We start from the raw sequence: 21,572 nt of genomic DNA, 5'->3' as shown, positions 1-21,572 counted from the left end.
CATTGATAATCAAATGATCAAATCCGAGCCTTCAGTGAAAGCTGCAGACGTATTGGAATCAGAGCTTCAACTTCTTGAGTTCTTGTCTTCGATTTGAATGGAATCAATCAATCAATGGAATCGTGGTGCATCGATCGAAGGAGGTTTGACTGTTTGAGAGTGCAGGCGGCTTTTTTAGGTTGAAATGTCGAATGACCTAGTCAAATGACTCGAGCTGAAGCCATCCATCGATTTGGAGCAAATTAACGGGCCGGGTCGATAACTTAACGGTATGAAAAAAGCCCAATCCGATCCAAACCTGAGTCCAATATATTTGGTACGGTTTCAGTTCGGCACTCCAAAAAACAAAAACGAAACCGAGCCGATTGGTATCGGTACCGGTTCGGTCGGTATCAGCGTCAGTATTTAGGTCACAGATTCCCAGCCCTACTGGAGAAGATGGTTATCTGATATGACCTACTGACCCACTCAAGTCCTGTACCTTGCGTTTTAAGTTGATATATTGAACAACTCCTTAGCCGTATTATTGCTGCCAAAATTTGTCCTATTACAATTCCTGGAAATTGTGGAAATTTAACCAACTCTACAGCTAGGTTTATTTACATTAGTTCTATAAAATTCTGAGAAATTTCCCACATTGACGATCGAGGACCACCCAACTCAATAATTCTTGCACATGCTTGATGCAATTTTCTGGGGGAACCTTGACTTGACGCGGCTATAAGAGTTAATACGTAGTATTTCTCATCTGCCTTATTTCAAACGTCATTGGACTTTGGTCACTTGTGGTTTTCACTTTAGTGGAGTCTTCTTTGAGTAATGGATGAGCCAATTTGGCACAGGACAGGACAGAAATTCCTAGTTGATCTTTTTGTCTTTGTGAAGCAAAAAAAGAAAGAAAGTAGAATGGACTTAGTGTAACACGCAGTACAGTCAATTGATATTTTTGAGTCATTTAAAATTTGTTTGATTGAAATGAAGTTCAATTGACGCATTGGCGACGATTCATGAGTTTTCAAGAAATCAAATATTATCTTGTTTGAAATCCATTTGCTTAGGTTCATTAAAAAACAAACATTTCTTTTTCTCTATAAATCAATTTTGGATTTTGAAGAATCACTGCGAAGTTGATATATGATTTTAGATCATGTATTCCCAACACCTATTTCGACTCACATTACCATTCCTTCCTCAACATAGCCCAAAAATGGAAGGATCAATATTTACGCTACAAGTCTTTGCGTATGGACTTGCTTGCTTAATTTATTTAATGGAAGGAAACATTAGGTAGCTAGACTAGTGAGACGACTAGTGGTCAAAGTAAACTGTAGAAGATGGACCATGGTTCCTCAATCATAAAGTCATGATAGGCACCAAAGGCAGAGTCCCCCTTGTAATGATATATGTTCATTGTAAAACAAACTTCTCCCTACATTTTTCCAGAAGTATAATCATCAATAATGATGTCACTTACATTCATGCAATTCCTCTTTGCTTTTAGTCTTATGCTCCTTGTTCATGCCCAAGATCAATCAGGTACGAATGTCTAATGCATATAAGTGAATATGTTGCTTATAATAGTTTTTTGATTGGAGATTTTATTCAAAGCATTGTATAAAAGCTAAGAGATATGTGTCTCTGCAGGCTTCATCAGCATTGATTGCGGCAGAGCTGAAAATTTTAGTTATACTGACTTGAATACAGGCATTGAGTACATTTCAGATGCAAGATTCATAGACACTGGTGAAAGTAAGTTAATATGGCCCAATCAAAGAAATAACTACACACAGCCATACTGGACTCTTAGGAGATTCCCAGAAGGAACCAGGAACTGCTACAAAATAAATGTCACAAGTGGAATGAAGTATTTGATTCGAGCTGGTTTCTTTTATGGAAATTATGACGGCGATAATAAATTACCAGTATTCGAACTACATCTTGGAGCTAACTTGTGGGATACTGTGAGGTTTAAGGATGCATCAACTGACAAGAAAAAGGAGCTCATACATACCCCCTTGCGAAATTACATTCATGTTTGTTTGGTGGACATAGGGTCTGGGATCCCATTTATATCAGCTATAGAGCTAAGGCCTTTACCTAATGAGACTTAATTATCATACACCAATGGGTTCCTTAGAACTTGTTTCGCGGTATGACACTGGTCAAATGGATACCCGTAGAGGATACAGGTGAATTCTTGAACTCATAGGAATCGATATGTTTTCTGATCCTTGAATACTATGATGATTTTTTTTTTGTTTTTTGTTTATCAAATAATGTGGCAATGTTTCATTTTAGGTTCCCATTTGATATTTTTGATCGCGTCTGGTCGCGTTCATATAAGGTCGAGGATTGGGCACAATTAAGTACACGATTCACCGTTAACACGAATTATCACAATAAATACCGTCCACCGTCTGAAGTCATGCGTACTGCCGCCACGCCGAGAGATCCAAGTGATCCTTTGAATATCCGGTTGCCGCCTTCTAATGATAGCAATGCACAACATCATATTTACATGCACTTTGCAGAAGTTGAAAAGCTCCAACCCAACCAGTCTAGACGGTTCAACATCACTAGGAATGGAGACCTCTTTTATGGGCCAGTTGATGCTCCTAGTTACTTGTACACAGATACTATTTCTAGCTCTAAAGCTTTTGGCGGACAACAAAATAATTTTTCAATCTTGAAGGCTGAGAACTCTAGTCTTCCACCCATACTCAATGCTTTTGAGATTTATAAGGTGAAAGAATTCTCAGAATTGGATACAGACCAAGAAGATGGTAATTAAGTTCCTTACACAAGCTTTCATTTCTGTCCATTTACTGCCTCACCTGATAGGTATATGAGTGATTTTCATGCGGTTTTCTGTTTCTGTCTTACAATACTAGTTGTTGCAATCACAAACATCAAGGAAACTTATAAAATTAGAAAAAACTGGCAAGGAGATCCATGTTCCCCTCAAGCTTACTCATGGGAGGGCATAAACTGTAGCTATCATGCTTATGAGCCCCTAAGACGAATTATAACCTTGTAAGTTTGTCTTCATAAACTTATTGATGTTTTCATTTTCAATTCACATATGTCTTAGTGATGTGACGAAACATGTAATTAGGAACTTGTCCTCGAATGGATTAACAGGGGAGATAGCTCTTTCTATATCCAATCTGGCAAAGATACAAACCCTGTAAGTATGCCTTTCTGTGTCCAAAATGAGCTGTTACCAATAATGAGAAGTCAGATTGAGAAAGGAGAGAATTTCATTTGTCATAATGAGTTTTAAACGTGATCTGTTCATTTCAGGGATTTATCAAACAACAACTTAACAGGAACAATTCCAGAGTTTTTGTCTCAATTACCAGATCTAAATTTCATGTAAGAAATTATTTGGTGATATAGTGTGGCAGAGGGAACTCCTTAACTGGAAACCATATTTAAGACATATTACTTGATTTACTTCTGTAGAAACTTGGAGAAAAACAAGCTTACAGGCTCAGTTCCAGTTGGATTAATTGAGAAGAGGAATAATGGTTTGCTATCACTAAGGTATGCAACTTACATAAAACTAATTGTTATTATTTCTTGAATCTGTTTTACAAATTGGATTGTTGACATAGTCACGAGCCAGTTTTCTATTTGTAATTAATGTCGAGTTTATTTTCTCATGGAATTATTTAATGATCAGGTATTTCACTATAAAACGTTGAGATACAAATCTGCTTACTAAAACGTAACATAGGGATTTATAGTTATTTGATAATAATCTAACGACAATTGCCATCAACTATTTTGGTGTCAGTTTGTGCCAAAATCTAAATCTATCCGGAAACGTTCCTTGCAAGAAGAACCACAAATTCATTATTCTCGAAGTGGTGTCAATCTCTGGAATTTCCATCCTCTTGTCAATTGTAGCAGCTATCTTCTGCTGGGGTCTTAAAAGGAAAAAACAACAGGGTAAGCTAGACTTCCAAATATATATGGTTATTAATCAGTTAAACATTAGTCAAATAGTATTTGTTGGGCAATACTACGAGCTCTTATGGTTGTTGGATTTAAATAACTTTGAGAATACACATTCAATTTCAATAAACATGGTTGATTGCTATATTTATTACTCATTCTCTACTAAATGTTGCGGTTGTGCCTGCTGTATACAGAAACAATCTATTTGCATGGATCCTTTAAATTGTACCTGAAACACTACACCCGCACCAACTCTATCTAGTTACACATGTGTCTGTGTACGTAAATAGTACAAACAATAAAATCCCAAAACCAACACACTCACAGAAAAACATAATTTCATCAAACGTCTATGGACCATCAGAAATGCCTTTCAAAGAGAAATATAGAACGTTATTCACTAGTACAAAACCATGCAAAATTTTGTAGCAGAATTGAAGGGAAAACAAAAGCATGAAGGGTGCAGATTTTGACTGTATAAGATGCTGATAAAACTTGTTGGTCTCAGGAGATGTCACAAATGTGAAAGCCACTATTCAATTGGGCTCAATGGAATCGACAAAACGAAAATTTACCCACTCTGAGATACTCAAGATTACCAACAACTTTGAAAGGATTCTTGGAAAAGGTGGATTCGGAACCGTTTATCATGGTTACCTAGACAAGACTCAAGTGGCTATCAAGATGCTTTCACCGTCAGCAGTTCAAGGATTTCAACAATTTCATGCAGAGGCACGTTTGCCAAAATTACTGATGCAACAATTTCTTGACCGATATTATATATAATATAACAAATTAATGTGTTGTTGTGGCTTCTTAATTATATTACAGGTTGATCTTCTTATGAGGGTTCATCACAAAAACTTGACAAATCTTGTTGGATATTGCAATGATAAAACTAGAGTAGGCCTGGTCTACGAGTATATGTGCAATGGAAACTTACAAGAACATCTTTCAGGTTAGGCCGCAGTGAAATTATTCAGTAGCAAAGTTCAGCATAAACTTCTTATTTAATACTTTGATTATATGGGACAGTCGATAACTTAATTATCAGCAGCCTAGTGTTTTTAATATATGCTTGAAATGAAATACTTTGAAGTGCACAAATTTTGTATTCTGCAACTCTCTTGCACGTATTGATAAATAATAACTTAATTATGAGGTTCCCTTGTAAGTTAAGACGGAGAAAAAAAATTCTCAAATCTTCAATTTTTGTGGATGTAGATAGTAGTTCAAATATCTTGACTTGGAAAGAACGACTTCGAATAGCAATAGATGCTGCACAAGGTCAGCAAGTAAATTATTATCATAATCCTTTCTTAGAATCATTTTTCTTCTTTTATTTATGGACTTTGTTGATAAATGATGTCTCAATTTTATATGGATTTAATGATTTATGTAGGATTGGAATATCTGCACTATGGTTGCAAGCCACCCATAATCCACAGGGATATAAAATCAACAAATATCTTGCTGAATGAAAATCTTCAAGCTAAACTATCAGATTTTGGCCTATCAAAGATTTTTCCAACTAATGATGGGACTCATGGGAGTCATGTATCAACTCTTGTTGCTGGCACTCCTGGGTACCTCGACCCCGAGTAAGTGTTCTTTGATTTTGGCTTACCCATCATATTTAGCATTTCAGTTATTGAAACATTAGGGGAACAAATATTAATCAAGTAGAGAAACATGAGTAATGAAGTTAGGAAGAAGAATGAAGGACACTTTAAAAGTCTAAAGAGATATTTTAGCAAGAATTCTATTTGCTGGCTTGATATCCAATCCCTCTTATCTGAAATTTTTGGTTAGATTGTTGGAATGATTGTCTGACATGGTATTAAAGCCTTAGTAGAAGACGGTCCAGTGTTTGAAACCTGGAATCCTTAGTTCTTTGTTGGTTTGGAGGAGCAGGGCAGGGGCTGCACCTATGTATTTCTTAACGCTTGCATTTTTAGGACATAGCAGTGGTTGTCTAACACTTTCGGAACATATGATATGATTTTTTATGGTTTTGGCTTGCAGATACTACCTATCAAGTAGGTTAAATGAGAAGAGTGATGTTTATAGCTTTGGGATTGTGCTGCTAGAAATCATCACAAGTCGACCTGTTTTATCAAAACTACAAGAGAGAATTCACATTAGCCAATGGGTTGGTTTCATGCTTGAGAAAGGAGATATTTTCAGTATTGTTGATTCAAGGTTAAAGGAAAATTTCCATGCTAACTCAGTCTGGAAAGCTGTGGAAATAGCAATGGCATGTGTGTCTCCAAATGTCATCGACAGGCCAATCATGAGTGAAGTGATTGTGGAACTAAAGGAGTCCTTGGCAACAGAACTGGCTCTAACAAAGCAGAGCCATGAAACTGAATCAAGAATTTCCATTGAGATCATGTCTAACAATTCCATTGCTATGCTTACTCCCTTAGTTAGGTAGTATGTATGTATCTTGCAATACCAGAACATTTAAAGTCTTGAAGAAATCCTTGTGTTCTTGTATGGGTCAATTTGGTGAAACATTTCAAATATATCTAAAATGAAGCTAGTCTTGTCATTTTCTCTTCATTTAAAGCAACACGTCTTTCATTTAAAAGGGTAGTTTCATGGAAGTCTTGTTGTGCTTCAGTAGATGAAGGAGGGTTGGGGCTCAGGCAACTAGTTCTGCTTAATCAATCACTACTTCTAAAAAGGTGTTGGGAAATATATTCTTCTTCTGCCGTGAGTTGTTTGTTCATTCGAAATAGATTTTGGCGTGGCGGTTTGATGAGGCGTTCTTATGTTCCTTTATCCATATGGCCTGGGGTGAAGAAGTTTTGGTCAGTGGTTATGGAGAATGCACAATGGTTGATTGGTCAGGGTACAAATATCTCTTTTTGGAGGGATAATTTTATGGGGAAGCCTATTATTGATTTCTTTGGACCTCATACTATCGTGGACAATCTGCAAGGGTATGTGGCTGATTATATTAGTAATGGCTCTTGGGTCATTCCTGATCTCCTTCATTTGCATCACCTTGCGTTGTGTGAGTTGATTGAAAAAGTCCCTTTAGCTATGGATCCTTCGGTGGAGGATAAGGTAATTTGGTCTTCTGCTACATCCGGGGAGCTCATGGCAAAGAATGCTTTTCAGTTTCTACGCCAACATTTTCCATCAATGAGTTGGGGTAAGTGTATATGGTCTAAATTTATCACTCCTAGAATGTCTTTACTGTTGAAGGAATATCGATTTAGTGTGCCTTATCAAACTAGGAGTAGCAATAGGAGAGAAGGTTCTAGATTTCCCAATCCTACACGGATTGGTATTCCTTGTAACATTAGAACTAGTACTTTGTAATCCCTATATATAGGGCTCCTATTCTCAATAATATATACACAATTCTCTCATCAATACTCTCTCGAATCTCTTTTACTTAAACACGTTATCAGCACGAGCCCTAACCACAAAACAGAAAACTAAAAACCAAAACCCGAAAATCTTCTTTCACCACCGCAGCCCCTAGCCCGAGCTAGCCGAGTCCTTCGCTGCAGACTACCTTCGCGCGCCCGTGCGCTTGCAGCGCCGTATCGCTGCCCCTGCAGCCTCACAGCAACCCCTGCTGCCTTGCGCACTGCCCCTGTAGCCTTGCCGCAAGCATACTGCCCCTGCAGTTCCATGTTCCAGCCATCTGACATAACCATTTATGTTGGATATGATTCTCCAACAATTATCCGCTACATAGAACCCTTGACAGGCGATCTCTTTACCGCTAGATTTGCGGATTATCACTTCAATGAGACAGCCTTCCCGTCGTTAGGGGGAGATAAGAACATCAATGTTCAACAGGAACGACAGGAATTGTCGTGGTCTGTCCCCACTCTGACTCATCTTGATCTCCGAACCGCACAGTCCGAAATTGAAGTGCGGAGAATACTCGATCTTCAGAACGTAGCAGAATCGATGCCTGATGCGTTTTCTGATATCACTAAAGTGACGAGATCACACGTACCTGCTGCAAACGTGCCTGCAAGGATTGATGTCCCTAAAAATAGAGGACATGACGCCATCTCAAGGGCAATTGAGCATGGCGCCAACGTCCCCTCTCACAGTGATGGTGACGTTGTGGCTAGGCCCATGGCCCCTGCCAGGAAGCGCGGGAGGCTCATGGGTTTGATGGATTCTCGCCCAAGAAAGAAAGCGAGTTTGGCACAGAATAATCCATTAATCATCGATGTGAATAATCCATCTCATGAGAATATTCCAGATTATGGTTATGTCCAAGAGACATCATTGAGGGACGCTCCAATGTCAGAACCAGCTCCAAAGAATAGAGAGATCTCCATAAATTACACTAGTGTACATGAGATGATGGATAGAAATTCTATGGCGATTGATGATGCATTTGCATACCATATTGCAAAAGGAATTATAGAATATGATGATATCGAACCTCGCTCTGTTGAAGAATGTCAACGAAGAGCAGATTGGCCTAAATGGAAAGATGCGATCCAGGTTGAATTGGATTCACTAACAAAGAGACAGGTATTTGGGCCTGTAACGCAGACACCCCCAAATGTAAAGCCTATTGGCCATAAATGGGTCTTTATTAGAAAGCGTAATGAGAAAATTGAGGTGGTAAGATATAAAGCCCGCCTTGTGGCGCAAGGTTTCTCACAATGCCCTGGAATCGACTACGAGGAGACATATTCTCCCGTAACGGACGTTATAACATTTCGCTACCTTGTCAGTTTGGTAGTTTCCGAAAAACTTGACATGTAGCTTATGGATGTGGTTACAGCATATCTCTATGGGGATCTAGATTCAGAGATATATATGAAGGTTCCAGATGGACTTCAATTACCCAAATCAAGTGGCTCTAAACCACGGAGCGCGTTTTCAATAAGATTAAAACGCTCACTATATGGATTAAAACAATCCGGACGGATGTGGTATAACCGTCTAAGTGACTACTTAATTGGGAAGGGATATATTAACAATGAAATATGCCCATGCGTGTTCATTAAGAGAACAAGTTCTGGATTTGCAATCGTAGCAGTCTATGTCGATGACATGAACCTAATTGGAACTCTAGATGAGTTGAAGGAAACTGCTAAATACTTGAAATCTGAATTTGAGATGAAAGATCTTGGGAAAATACAGTTTTGTCTCGGTTTAGAACTCGAGCACTGTAGTGATGGGATTTTGATCCATCAGTCTGCATATACTCAGAAAATTCTAAGGCGCTTTCATGAAGATAAAGCAAAGCCTGTGAGTACTCCCATGATCGATCGTAGTCTTGAGCCAGGAAAAGATCCGTTTCGTCCAAAGGATGAGGACGAAGAACCATTAGAGGCTGAAGTGCCCCATTTGAGTGCAATAGGCGCATTATTGTACTTAGCTCAATGCACAAGACCGGACATCTCATTCGCAGTGAACTTGTTAGCTTGACATAGCTCTGCGCCAACACGCCGCCATTGGATTGGTGTAAAGACAATCTTTCGATACCTAAGAGGTACGATTGATATGGGCCTATTTTATCCCTACAGAGAGAAGAGGAATGACGGAAGAATGGGATCGGACCCCATTAGGTATGAAGCCACCATCCATAACATGACCGTCGGCCATGTTGTCACCGCCAGTGCCGCCGCCGCCCATGGTGGCCTGCACTATGCCAATAATAGCTTCAGACGACAGATGATATCTGTCGTCTGATATGCAAATTATATGTAGTCTATCCAGCTATCATCTCTTATGGCATCAGACGACAGATATCCTCTGTCGTCTGTTCTCACTCAGACTACAGAAGTTTCGTAAGGCTCTGTCGTCTGAACAACCCAACTTTGAAGGATTTGGAACTTTCTGTAGTTATTAATCACATACAACGACATATTAATGTTGTTGAAATGAGGTACAAACTACAGTTTTAATAAAACCTCTGTCGTCTGAAAACAAATAAGAACACATATATATGTTGTCTGACGTTACCAATATAAAGACTTGTTTGACAATCTATCGTTTGAATGCATTTTTAACGACATTTAATTGTTGTTTGTAAATCACTTATAATTGGGTAAATTATGCTCATCTGTCGTCTAAATAGTTGTAAGACTTTATTTTTATGTCGTCTGTTTTGTATTCCAACCACAGTTTTAAGTTTTTATGTTGTCTGATAGAAAATAAAACTTCGCATTTCTGTTGTTTGATAATCAATTGAACTTCAGTTTTATGTTGTCTGATAGAAAATATGCTCATCTGTCGTCTAAATAGTTGTAAGACTTCATTTTTATGTCGTCTGTTTTGTATTCCAACCACAGTTTTAAGTTTTTGTTGTCTAATAGAAAATAAAACTTCGCATTTCTGTTGTTTGATAATCAATTGAACTTCAGTTTTATGTTGTCTGATAGAAAATAAAACTTCGCGTTTCTGTACAGTAGTCATCAAAAAGGCAGATTAATTATAAGATCAATTCCTCATTGCATAAATTAACCCACCAAAGTACATTGCATAAATTAACCCACCAAAGTACATTTCCATCAGTAGCATAAATTGGATATCAGTACGCACTGCAGTAAAGAATAACCCTACATCTCCAATCAATATTCAACATTGTGGGTGACAGTTGTAGGCTTGAAACTCCTGGCATCAGAGAGAAGTGGCATAAGTCCTTGTTGTGGAGCTACTTGATTCTGATTACTCATTTGAGGGAAATTGTACTGTGGGGGAGCAGTAGATGAAGGACTTGTACTGAACCAAAAAAGAACAAAGGTAAAACAAGTATTAAAGAGAAAAGACACAGCCGCAGAATGTTACTAAAATTACTGCTAAAAGTTGAGCAAGAAAAGAAAAAGGAATGAGATGAAGTGAAAATGTGATACCTGTGTACATCTCCTTCCCTAAAATGTGCATTCACGGCTTCATTGACATCGCCTCCATGTTCCTGTTGACAAGCAAAAGCATACCAGAACAACTCAGAAACTTAGTAACAAAGAAGTTACGTATAGAGGAAAGTACAATTCAATGTACACAGTGTAGAACATCAGGGTTTCATTCAGAGTACATATACATCCTGATTTTCATTCAAGGAATCCAAATGAACTAGTCTACCTCATCAGCTTAGCTCCCAACCTTACAACCAAGTCACACCAGAAGCCTTGGTGATATGACTTGGTCTAACCCAATGGTAAAGTCTAATAGACAAAAATCAAAACACGCCACTGATGTGTGCATATTTCTGCATTCCCTTCCAATCTTCTACATGATGAAATCAAATTCCATTTAAGTTCAACCTCTAAAGTTGCCCAAACAAATTCTTAATACAGCCGACATATATTTTAACTTCTTCTTCAGAAACTAAAAATGATGATACAAAAAACTAGAGTAGCAAGCAGCTGCAAACATAGTTACTATTTTTTTTCACACTTGAGCTGTCAAGAAATCACTCAAATCAGTAAGACAATAATAGGAAGACAGTAAGCAAATATTCATACAACTCTTCTCAGTTACCAATCATTCATTATTCATAGTATCATACACAAGAACTGAATACCCAGAAAGGCAGCAACTTACCAAGCTTGAAGAATTCGAAATCGAACCAGAAATCGAACCAAACTTGAGGACGTCTATGCTTTGCTGCAAATTGAACACATGAAATTGAAAACCCAGAAAGCAAGAGACCGATTGATTGAAGAATGAAGCTTGAAGAGTGAAAAAAATAAACCGAGAAACCCAGACTTGAAGATTGAAGACTTACCAAACTTACTTTACCCAAACTTCTATACCCAAAACTTCCATACCCAAAACTTCCATACCCAAACTTGCTTTGCCGGAATCGCAGGAGGATGAGAGTGTGTAAGCTCAGCATTTGCACCTGAACTCTCAATTCCTTTCTTTGGTTTCCAATTGCAAAGAGATATGCCTTCCTGCCATAAAATATACATTAGATTTTAAGTGCCATGGCAGAACTGGGATCTGATAGCATTCCAAACAACTGGCTTACCTGAAGTTCCAGCTTGTAAGCTCAGCATTGCTCGATTGTCAAAGCATCAGAGGCTTCACTAGATGCTTTAGAATGAGAATCTAAAAACCTATTCCACATAAAAAAAGAAAAAGAAAAAATTCTTTAGAGACCTCAGTGTAGGAGAAGACAAGCTAAATTCAAAAATATGCTGAAGACAAGTACAAAACGTATTAGTCATTTCACTGCATCCAACGATATGAAGTGCAAATCTAATTGAACAGAAAGGGGAAATTTGTGTAAATCATAAACTTCTGAACTATGCAAATGCACACAAGTGCAAAGCAAAAATAAATATTAACTAACCTGCAGTGAACTCTAGCACATCAACAACAGTCATGATACCCCTTACGAACATGTGCTTGGTTGATCATCTTTATTGCCATCATGTGATCTGAAGTAGGGCAGAGTAATGGAAGGAGATATCATTCCTCCATAAATGTGTTTTGAACGAGTCGTCCATTTATTTTTAGTCACTTAAATCATTACCTATCCCAGGGTCCAATCCCAGCTCGCCAAGAATCGTAATACCGGCAGTCTTTGCCTTTTCATTTAGCTCTGACGGTGGCATCATCAACATAGCTAGTAGTGACAAGGTGCCTTCTGAGCTGCATGAACAGACAACATTTTCATAGCTAAAAAAGGAAGGAAAAAAGAAAAGAAAAAAGGACGTGAAATTTAAGAGGGGGGAGGAGGGAGAAGAAAGTAACAGAGAAATCATCATACTTGCAATGGCAAAGAGATTCATACCGTTCGGACTCCGTCATAACAGTTTTCCCTTTAAACTTGTGAGTGGTAGCATCATTGCAAACACCAACAAGCAAATAGGTGTTAGGAAACCTGAATTCAGAATTTCGACTTATAAGCAAAATGCAAACAAGGATGCCACATGGTATCAATTTCAAACATAGACATAGCAAGCACCCCATAAGGATATAGAATATCACATACAACAGCAAATCGCAAAAACAAGAGCAAAAGTAACAAACCAAACAAAACTTAATCCCTGCTTTTTTTTCTCTCTACTCTGCTTGTAGTCCGATATAATGCCTACAAACAGTATCTTACATGTTTCACCCTCAGAACCATCCCTATAATCTTACAAAAATAGCTTCAATGTTGTTAAAAATCTAGAAATTCATACGTAATATAAAAGCAATTCTGAAGTGTGAGAAATTGATTGCGAAAGATTAAAAACACATAAGGAGCACTAGCTCCAAACCCAGCAGAGCAAAACCCATCTGCCCCAACCCAGAATCAAGAAGGAAAGAGAAAAACAAAATGATAATCACAAGGGCTTTATGTGAATACGGAGTTAAGAGTTCAAACAGATTGAGGATAGAGAGAAGCTTACCGAGCTGGTTGGAGTCCAGCACCCACCGAGTTGAATCAAACTCTTTCATTGAAGCTGACATAATAGAATCCTCCAGTCATTCTCTGAAGCCACTCGCGCCGAATCGCCACCGCTCTCTTGTCCCCGAGCTTGATTCGAGAGAGTAAAACGGAACGGCGCCGTCTAGAACGGCCTGGGTGATGTCCTCGTCCTCCTCAGAGCACAATACGGGGTCGGCGTCCACGAATTTGGGTTTGGCAGGGGGAGGGCAGCAGCGGGAATCGATGAGGACGACTTCGTTGTCGTCTTCCCAGGCGTCGTCGATGCCGAAGAGATGAAGGACTGGACCAACTCGATGCTGAAGAAGCCGATAAGGTAGATGCAGGAGGCGATCTGTTTAACAATGGCAGGGAGTTCGAGTGAGGAGAGAGGAGCTCGAGTTAGGGAGGAGACAGGAGCTCGCACTTTAGGGTTTCTATTTCAGTTTTGGGGTCGGGTGCTTTTTTTTTAAGTGTGAAAATTTTAAGTTTTAGAACCCGCTTCCATTCAATTCATTAAACACTTAGCGCGTTCACGAATTTGAGGTTCCCGCAAATTTTGAAACAAAAATTTTAACATCTGTCATTTTAAGAACTGATGTTAATGATACACATTTAAATCGGTATTTTTCAAAAGCGACGTTAGCTTACTTTTTTACATCGTGTGCAAGTCTAACCTCTTATAAACCTATATTTATATATCATACACTCCAAAGAGCAACCCCTATCAATTCAAAGAAAATGGAAAAACTGACCGTTTGATGAGTTTATTACAATAAATTATGCGTGTGGTTAAAAATTTAGTCAATTTCACCATAGTTTTGAACCCGATCTAATTGGTCAACCGTAGTCACTTATATGTTTTCTTGGTTGACCAATGGCGTGACAACCTCGAAACGTGCTTATTTTTTCACATCACCTTTATATATATCCCATCTATGGATGTGCTTGGACATAAGGTACAAAAAATTAATTTTAATTACAAACACATTGGCATATACCAATTTTACTCCTAAAGTTGTATGACATATACATTGCATTTAAATTGTTTAGGTTCATTCTAAAGCAACCATGAAGTGGAAAATGAATTCAGAAAAACCAACCGCTCGATTGAGAGATTGTAATGTTTTATGGTGGTTGTAGAAAATTCAGCTAATTTGGTTATCGTTTAGAATTCGATCAACTAGGTCAAACTTAGTTACTCTTATAAACCTATATTTATATATCATACACTCCAAAGAGCAACCCATATCAATTCAAATAAAATGGAAAAACCGACCGTTGGATGAGTTTATTACAATAAATTATGCGTGTGGTTAAAAATTTAGTCAATTTCACCATAGTTTTGAACCCGATCTAATTGGTCAACCGTAGTCACTTATATGTTTTCTTGGTTGACCAATGGCGTGACAACCTCGAAACGTGCTTATTTTTTCACATCACCTTTGTATATATCCCATCTATGGATGTGCTTGGACATAAGGTACAAAAAATTAATTTTAATTACAAACACATTGGCATATACCAATTTTACTCCTAAAGTAGTATGACATATACATTGCATTTAAATTGTTTAGGTTCATTCTAAAGCAACCATGAAGTGGAAAATGAATTCAGAAAAACCAACCGCTCGATTGAGAGATTGTAATGTTTTATGGTGGTTGTAGAAAATTCAGCTAATTTGGTTATCGTTTAGAATTCGATCAACTAGGTCAAACTTAGTTACTCTTATAAACCTATATTTATATATCATACACTCCAAAGAGCAACCCATATCAATTCAAATAAAATGGAAAAACCGACCGTTGGATGAGTTTATTACAATAAATTATGCGTGTGGTTAAAAATTTAGTCAATTTCACCATAGTTTTGAACCCGATCTAATTGGTCAACCGTAGTCACTTATATGTTTTCTTGGTTAACCAATGGCGTGACAACCTCGAAACGTGCTTATTTTTTCACATCACCTTTGTATATATCCCATCTATGGATGTGCTTGGACATAAGGTACAAAAAATTAATTTTAATTACAAACACATTGGCATATATCAATTTTACTCCTAAAGTTGTATGACATATACATTGCATTTAAATTGTTTAGGTTCATTCTAAAGCAACCATGAAGTGGAAAATGAATTCAGAAAAACCAACCGCTCGATTGAGAGATTGTAATGTTTTATGGTGGTTGTAGAAAATTCAGCTAATTTGGTTATCGTTTAGAATTCGATCAACTAGGTCAAACTTAGTTACTCTTATAAACCTATATTTATATATCATACACTCCAAAGAGCAACCCATATCAATTCAAATAAAATGGACAAACCGACCGTTGGATGAGTTTATTACAATAAATTATGCGTGTGGTTAAAAATTTAGTCAATTTCACCATAGTTTTGAACCCGATCTAATTGGTCAACCGTAGTCACTTATATGTTTTCTTGGTTAACCAATGGCGTGACAACCTCGAAACGTGCTTATTTTTTCACATCACCTTTGTATATATCCCATCTATGGATGTGCTTGGACATAAGGTACAAAAAATTAATTTTAATTACAAACACATTGGCATATATCAATTTTACTCCTAAAGTTGTATGACATATACATTGCATTTAAATTGTTTAGGTTCATTCTAAAGCAACCATGAAGTGGAAAATGAATTCAGAAAAACCAACCGCTCGATTGAGAGATTGTAATGTTTTATGGTGGTTGTAGAAAATTCAGCTAATTTGGTTATCGTTTAGAATTCGATCAACTAGGTCAAACTTAGTTACTCTTATAAACCTATATTTATATATCATACACTCCAAAGAGCAACCCATATCAATTCAAATAAAATGGAAAAACCGACCGTTGGATGAGTTTATTACAATAAATTATGCGTGTGGTTAAAAATTTAGTCAATTTCACCATAGTTTTGAACCCGATCTAATTAGTCAACCGATTACCGATATGTAGAATATATATATATATATGCACATATTCTATATAGAATAATAGAAGTATAAGAACTTCCACACACACACACACACACACACATATATATATATATATATCTCTATATATATTATTATATTATATATATAAACACACACATATATAAATATATATACATATATATAAACACACACACACACACATATATATATATATATATATTATATATATAAACAAACACACACACACACACATATATATATATATATATATCTATATAAACACACACACACACACACATATATATATATCTCTATATATATATTATATATATAAACACACACACATATATATAAACACACACACACACACACACATATATATATATATCTCTATATATATATTATATATATAAACACACACACATATATAAATATATATATATACATATATATAAACACACACATATATATAAATATATATACATATATATAAACACACACACACACACACACATATATATATATATATAAATACACACAAATATATATATCTATGTGTGTGTGTGTGTGTGTATATATATATATTTATAAACACACACATATATATAAATATATATATATATATGCATATATATAAACACACACATATATATAATATATATACATATATATAAACACACACACACACACACACACACACACACATATATATATAAATACACACAAATATATATATCTATGTGTGTGTGTGTGTGTATATATATATTTATAAACACACACACACATAACTACAAATATATATATATATATATATATAATATTTTACGGGCTTTTACGGGCCGGGCCGGGGTTTTGCGGGCTTTAGGCGGGCCGGCCCTCGGCCTACCAAGGCTGGCTTTTGCGGGTTTTTTGACGGGTCGGGCCTGGCTAAAAGCCCTCCGGGCCGGCGGGCCTCCATCGGCCCACTTGATCCGCGGGCTTTTTGATGAGGCCTAGACGGAACATTTTCCGTAGCAATAGGGTCTCAATTGCTACGGCAATTGATGCCGAAGTAGAGAGGCGAAGCAATTGAGGTTTTTTTTAGTAGTGTTATTTGGTGTCCTTGTATCCGTTTTTTCTAGTAGTGAAACTTCTATACCCAAAACTTTCATACCCAAACTTGCTTTGCCGGAATCGCAGGAGGATGAGAGTGTGTGTGAGCTTGAGAGGGTGAAAGGGATTGAGGGTGGATTGAGGGACTGAGGTTCATGAGAGTGAGATCGAGCGTGCGAGCGAGGGAGAGATTGGCTGAGAGTCAGAGGCGGCAAAACGAGCCCGAGTTTTTAGATCTAGGGTTGGTTCTTTTTTTCTTTCAGCTAAGGGAAATGAGCCCGAGTTTTTATTTTATAGCCAAGGGAGGGATCGAATACTTTAGATTAGCAAATTAGCTTTCAGTTTCCCGTTTACTCAGACGACATATGAATGTAGTCCTAATTTTCCACTTGTTTCCCATTTACTCAGACGACATATGAATGTTGTCCTAAATTTCCACTTTTTCATGCAAATTTATCAGTTCTTTCAGACGACAGATATCTGTCGTCTTAATTTTCTAACTTACTAAAAAGTGAAATAGTATGGATTCTCATGCTATTCAGACTACATAATTAATTTATATGTCGTCTAAAGAAGTTTAAAAGATTCAGACGACAGAAAACAAAAATTCTGTCGTCTGAAATGTGTCGTCTGAAGGCATTATTGGCATAGTGCGGCCTCACCTTATTCCCCTCCATCAAAATGACAACAATGTTTTGATGGGTTTTGCTGATGCAGGGTACCTCTCTGACCCTCACAAAGGTCGCTCTCAAACGGGTTATGTCTTTACCATGAGAAGCACTGCGATATCTTGGAGGTCTACGAAACAGACCCTTGTTGCCACTTCCTCGAATCATGTAGAGATTATTGCTCTACATGAAGCCGTTCGTGAATGTATATGGCTAAGGTCTGTAATTAGACATATTCAAGGAAGTTGTGGTTTGAAGTCTACCACAAATGAACCTACATGCATTTATGAGGATAATGCAGCTTGTATTGAACAAATGAAGTTAGGTTTCATCAAGGGCGACAACACCAAGCATATATTGCCTAAGTTCTTTTATAATCAGCAACAACAATCACTTCTAAAGATTGAAGTGAATCAAATCCGATCAGAGGATAATGTAGCGGACTTATTCACCAAGTCGTTACCTAAATCTACCTTCGAGAAACATGTGAAGAGTATCGGATTAAGAAAGTTATCCGAACTCCCACGATTGTAGCAATCAGGGGGAGATATCGACATCAGGGGGAGTTATGATGTCTACATGTTCGATCTCGAAGAGTGAAGGACGTGTTGTGCTCTTTTTGTCCTTCGACCAGGATTATTTTTGTCCCACAGGGTTTTTGTTACCTGGCAAGGTTTTTAACGAGGCAACGGATGAAGCGTCACCACCAAGTTTGAACGGCACAAGGGGGAGTGTTGAAGGAATATCGATTTAGTGTGCCTTATCAAACTAGGAGTAGCAATAGGAGAGAAGGTTCTAGATTTCCCAATCCCACACGGATTGGTATTCCTTGTAACATTAGAACTAGTACTTTGTAATCCCTATATATAGGGCTCCTATTCTCAATAATATATACACAATTCTCTCATCAATACTCTCTCGAATCTCTTTTACTTAAACATTTACTTACTTGGAAGGTGCTACGGGGTAGGATACTATCAGACTATTTTTTACAAAGAAGAGGAGTGGCTTTGGCATCGAGGTGTGGTCTATGTGGCAGGAACTCTGAATCATTAGCTCATATTTTTCTAGAATGTTCTTATTCCAACCAGATTTGGTGCTGCATGTTTTCTAAATTTGAGTTAGGTACTGTCCCCAGTTCATTAATTGAGGTATGGCAAGTGGGATTGGTTAATCGTAGTCCTCAGTTGAAGGAGTTGTGGTTGGCATGTTTTACCACTGTTCTATGGTTTATATGGCAAGCAAGGAATAAAATGAAGCATGAAGGTCAAGGTTTCAATGTGGCAATAATTTGCCGTTTAATTGTTGGGCATGTTCAAGCTGCAAGTCACATTGCTTCCGGCTATATGACCAACTCTCTTCTTGACCTTCAAGTGTTGAAGCATTTCGGAGTTCAATGTAAGCCGCGCCGTACTCCGTCAGTTATTGAGGTTAATTGGTTCCCTCCTCCTTTTGGGTGGGTGAAAATAAATATTGACGGTGCTTGGAAGCAAGATTCAGGCAGTTGTGGTTATGGAGCCGTTTTTCGTGACTACAGAGGAGAATTCATTAGTGCCTTTGCTTCTAATCATAACATTCCTAGTTCGATAGCGGCAGAGGTAATGGCTGTCATTAAGGCTATTGAGCTAGCTTGGGTAAGGGACTGGAAACATGTATGACTAGAAGTTGACTCTTCCCTAGTTCTAAACTTTCTGCAGTCCCCGGATTTAGTGCCTTGGCAGCTTCGTATTGAGTGGGGTAATTGCTTATATCGTATTTCTCAAATGCAATTCCGATCTTCACATATCTTTCGGGAAGGGAATCGCGTTGCAGATGCATTAGCGAATTACGGTGCAACTTCTAGTGATCTGACTTGGTGGGATCTAGCTCCTCCTTTCATTGACAGACATTGTCAGAGTGACAGTTTGGGAATGCCGAATTTCCGTTTTTGTTAGTTGTTTTTTCCTATAGCTGTTTTCTGTTTGGTATGGGAGGTTTTGGTTTTTGTTCCCCCTCCCTTTGTGTATTTTTTCTTTCTTCTTTAATAAATTCTCAAAGGTTAAGGTGGCTCCTTGCCTCTCTTAACCTTTGATTTCAGCAAAAAAAAAAAAAAGTCTGCACTAATGGTTCTGAGAATGTTATGCACTTACTTAGAGACTAAATTTAGTCTAACCTGTTTATGCCATTGCATATGTATTTTCTGGTGGCCAGGATTTTGTTGATTGATCAAAAGGTAAGACTCTATGCCAAGGGGAAAAAGAGAAAAAGCCTGCCTTTCGGCTTAGCTCAAGTAGTGGTGGTGGGTCATTTGAGAATTGAGTTAGGACTACACAAAGAGAGCGGTTCAATTTCCCATCGATGTGACAACAAAAAAACACAAAAACAAACAAACTTAGATACAATGTTATAGTAAGCAGTCATGGGATAAGAGCAGCCGATACCATAATTAATTATTAGACATTCCATAATGTTGAAGGAAATCAGTTTTGTATGCCTAATCAAACTAAGAGTAGTTCCATGATTGTAATAGGAGAGAATGTTCTAGAATTCCTAGTCATATTCGGAATAGTTTTCCTTGCATCATTAGAACATGTACTTTGTAATCCCTATATATAGGGCTCCTATTCTCAATAATGAAACACACAATTCTATCATCAATCTCTCTCAAATCTCTCATTCTTAAACACATTATCAACACGAGTTCTAACCAAAAAAACAAAAACCAAAAACCTGAAAACTCTTCTCACCAAATATCTGCTGCAGCTCCTAGCCCGTGCTAGCTTATCTACCACCACAGCCCTGCACCACTGCGCTACTGCCCATTGCTGCCCCCAGCAGCCCTACCGCATGCCTACTGCTCCTTGCAACACCTGATGCTCCCACTACTGCCCACCTGTGCGCCCGTGCGCCTACAGCTTTGTGTCAAGCTGTTGCTGCTCCTGCAGCTTTGCCGCACCTCTCGGCCAAGCCCCTACTGTAACCTCTAGGACAGCCACGCGTCCCTGCTGCCCCTGCAGCTCTTCCGGTCAGCTAAACAGCCACCAAATCGACCTAGCTTCCTGCAATACTCGGCAGCAATCAAAATTCTTTACTGCCATCACCACCGAACCACCTAAGGCTCCCTAACTCGACCTACATCATCTCAAGGTTTCAAGAATTCAAGACTCAAGGTTTCAAGCTTCGAATTAACAAGTAAGTTTTAAATTAAAGTTACCGCTTTAAAATTTAAATTCCTCCTTCTTTTTCTCAGGGACTTGCAACCTCCCTTTTTCTACATCCCACCATTCTTATAACGTGGGTTCGATTCTTTGAAAAGCGGAATCATGGGGATTCATGCTATACGAACTAAGAGCGTTCATAAACCACGAACTAAGAGCGTTCGTGAGCATCAAAATATTATGGACTAAGAGTGTTCGTAAGACTTCAGACTAAGAGCGTCTGTAAGCATTGATTTATGACCATATAAACATCATTGTTTCGGTCTAATCCAAAATATTCTTGGAAAACGATTTCTTGGTAGCATAGCTCGGAAATCTTATTTATATTAGTTTTCGTGGAAGCATTAACTCC

The 21,572-nt window shown here is 37.8% G+C and overlaps 1 protein-coding gene and 1 long non-coding RNA gene across 2 annotated transcripts; one reads left to right on the top strand and one right to left on the bottom strand.

Moving 5' to 3' along the window:
• Nucleotides 1-1,414: 1,414 nt before the first annotated feature.
• On the top strand, nt 1,415-6,453 carry LOC112184643 (probable LRR receptor-like serine/threonine-protein kinase PAM74). Its single transcript, XM_040513498.1, has 13 exons — nt 1,415-1,536; nt 1,645-2,107; nt 2,299-2,783; nt 2,892-3,033; nt 3,116-3,187; nt 3,304-3,375; nt 3,466-3,546; nt 3,800-3,954; nt 4,472-4,695; nt 4,795-4,921; nt 5,188-5,250; nt 5,366-5,564; nt 5,989-6,453. The coding sequence occupies exons 1-13, from the start codon at nt 1,461-1,463 to the stop codon at nt 6,398-6,400; spliced, it is 2,571 nt and encodes an 856-aa protein (XP_040369432.1). The 5' UTR covers nt 1,415-1,460; the 3' UTR covers nt 6,401-6,453.
• Nucleotides 6,454-10,599: 4,146 nt separating this feature from the next.
• On the bottom strand, nt 10,600-17,527 carry LOC112189289. Its single transcript, XR_005807398.1, has 4 exons — nt 17,423-17,527; nt 11,690-11,738; nt 11,506-11,568; nt 10,600-10,683 (listed from the first exon to the last, which is right to left on the bottom strand). It is a non-coding gene; the product is annotated as an uncharacterized LOC112189289 (long non-coding RNA).
• Between the last annotated feature and the right edge of the window lie 4,045 nt (nt 17,528-21,572).

This window comes from Rosa chinensis, chromosome 2 (assembly GCF_002994745.2).
Source record: "Rosa chinensis cultivar Old Blush chromosome 2, RchiOBHm-V2, whole genome shotgun sequence".
NCBI classification, from domain to species: domain Eukaryota; kingdom Viridiplantae; phylum Streptophyta; class Magnoliopsida; order Rosales; family Rosaceae; genus Rosa; species Rosa chinensis.
Note: the sequence above shows the minus strand (reverse complement) of the source record. Positions and strands in the feature narration are given on the sequence as shown.

Excerpts from the sequence above, each read along its gene's own strand:
- LOC112184643 (XM_040513498.1), top strand. The coding sequence starts at position 1,461 with ATGATGTCACTTACATTCATGCAATTCCTCTTTGCTTTTAGTCTTATG. Across the intron at positions 2,108-2,298 it reads AGGCCTTTACCTAATGAGAC|GTTCCCATTTGATATTTTTG; the intron begins TTAATTATCATA and ends GTTTCATTTTAG. Across the intron at positions 3,188-3,303 it reads CTGGCAAAGATACAAACCCT|GGATTTATCAAACAACAACT; the intron begins GTAAGTATGCCT and ends TGTTCATTTCAG.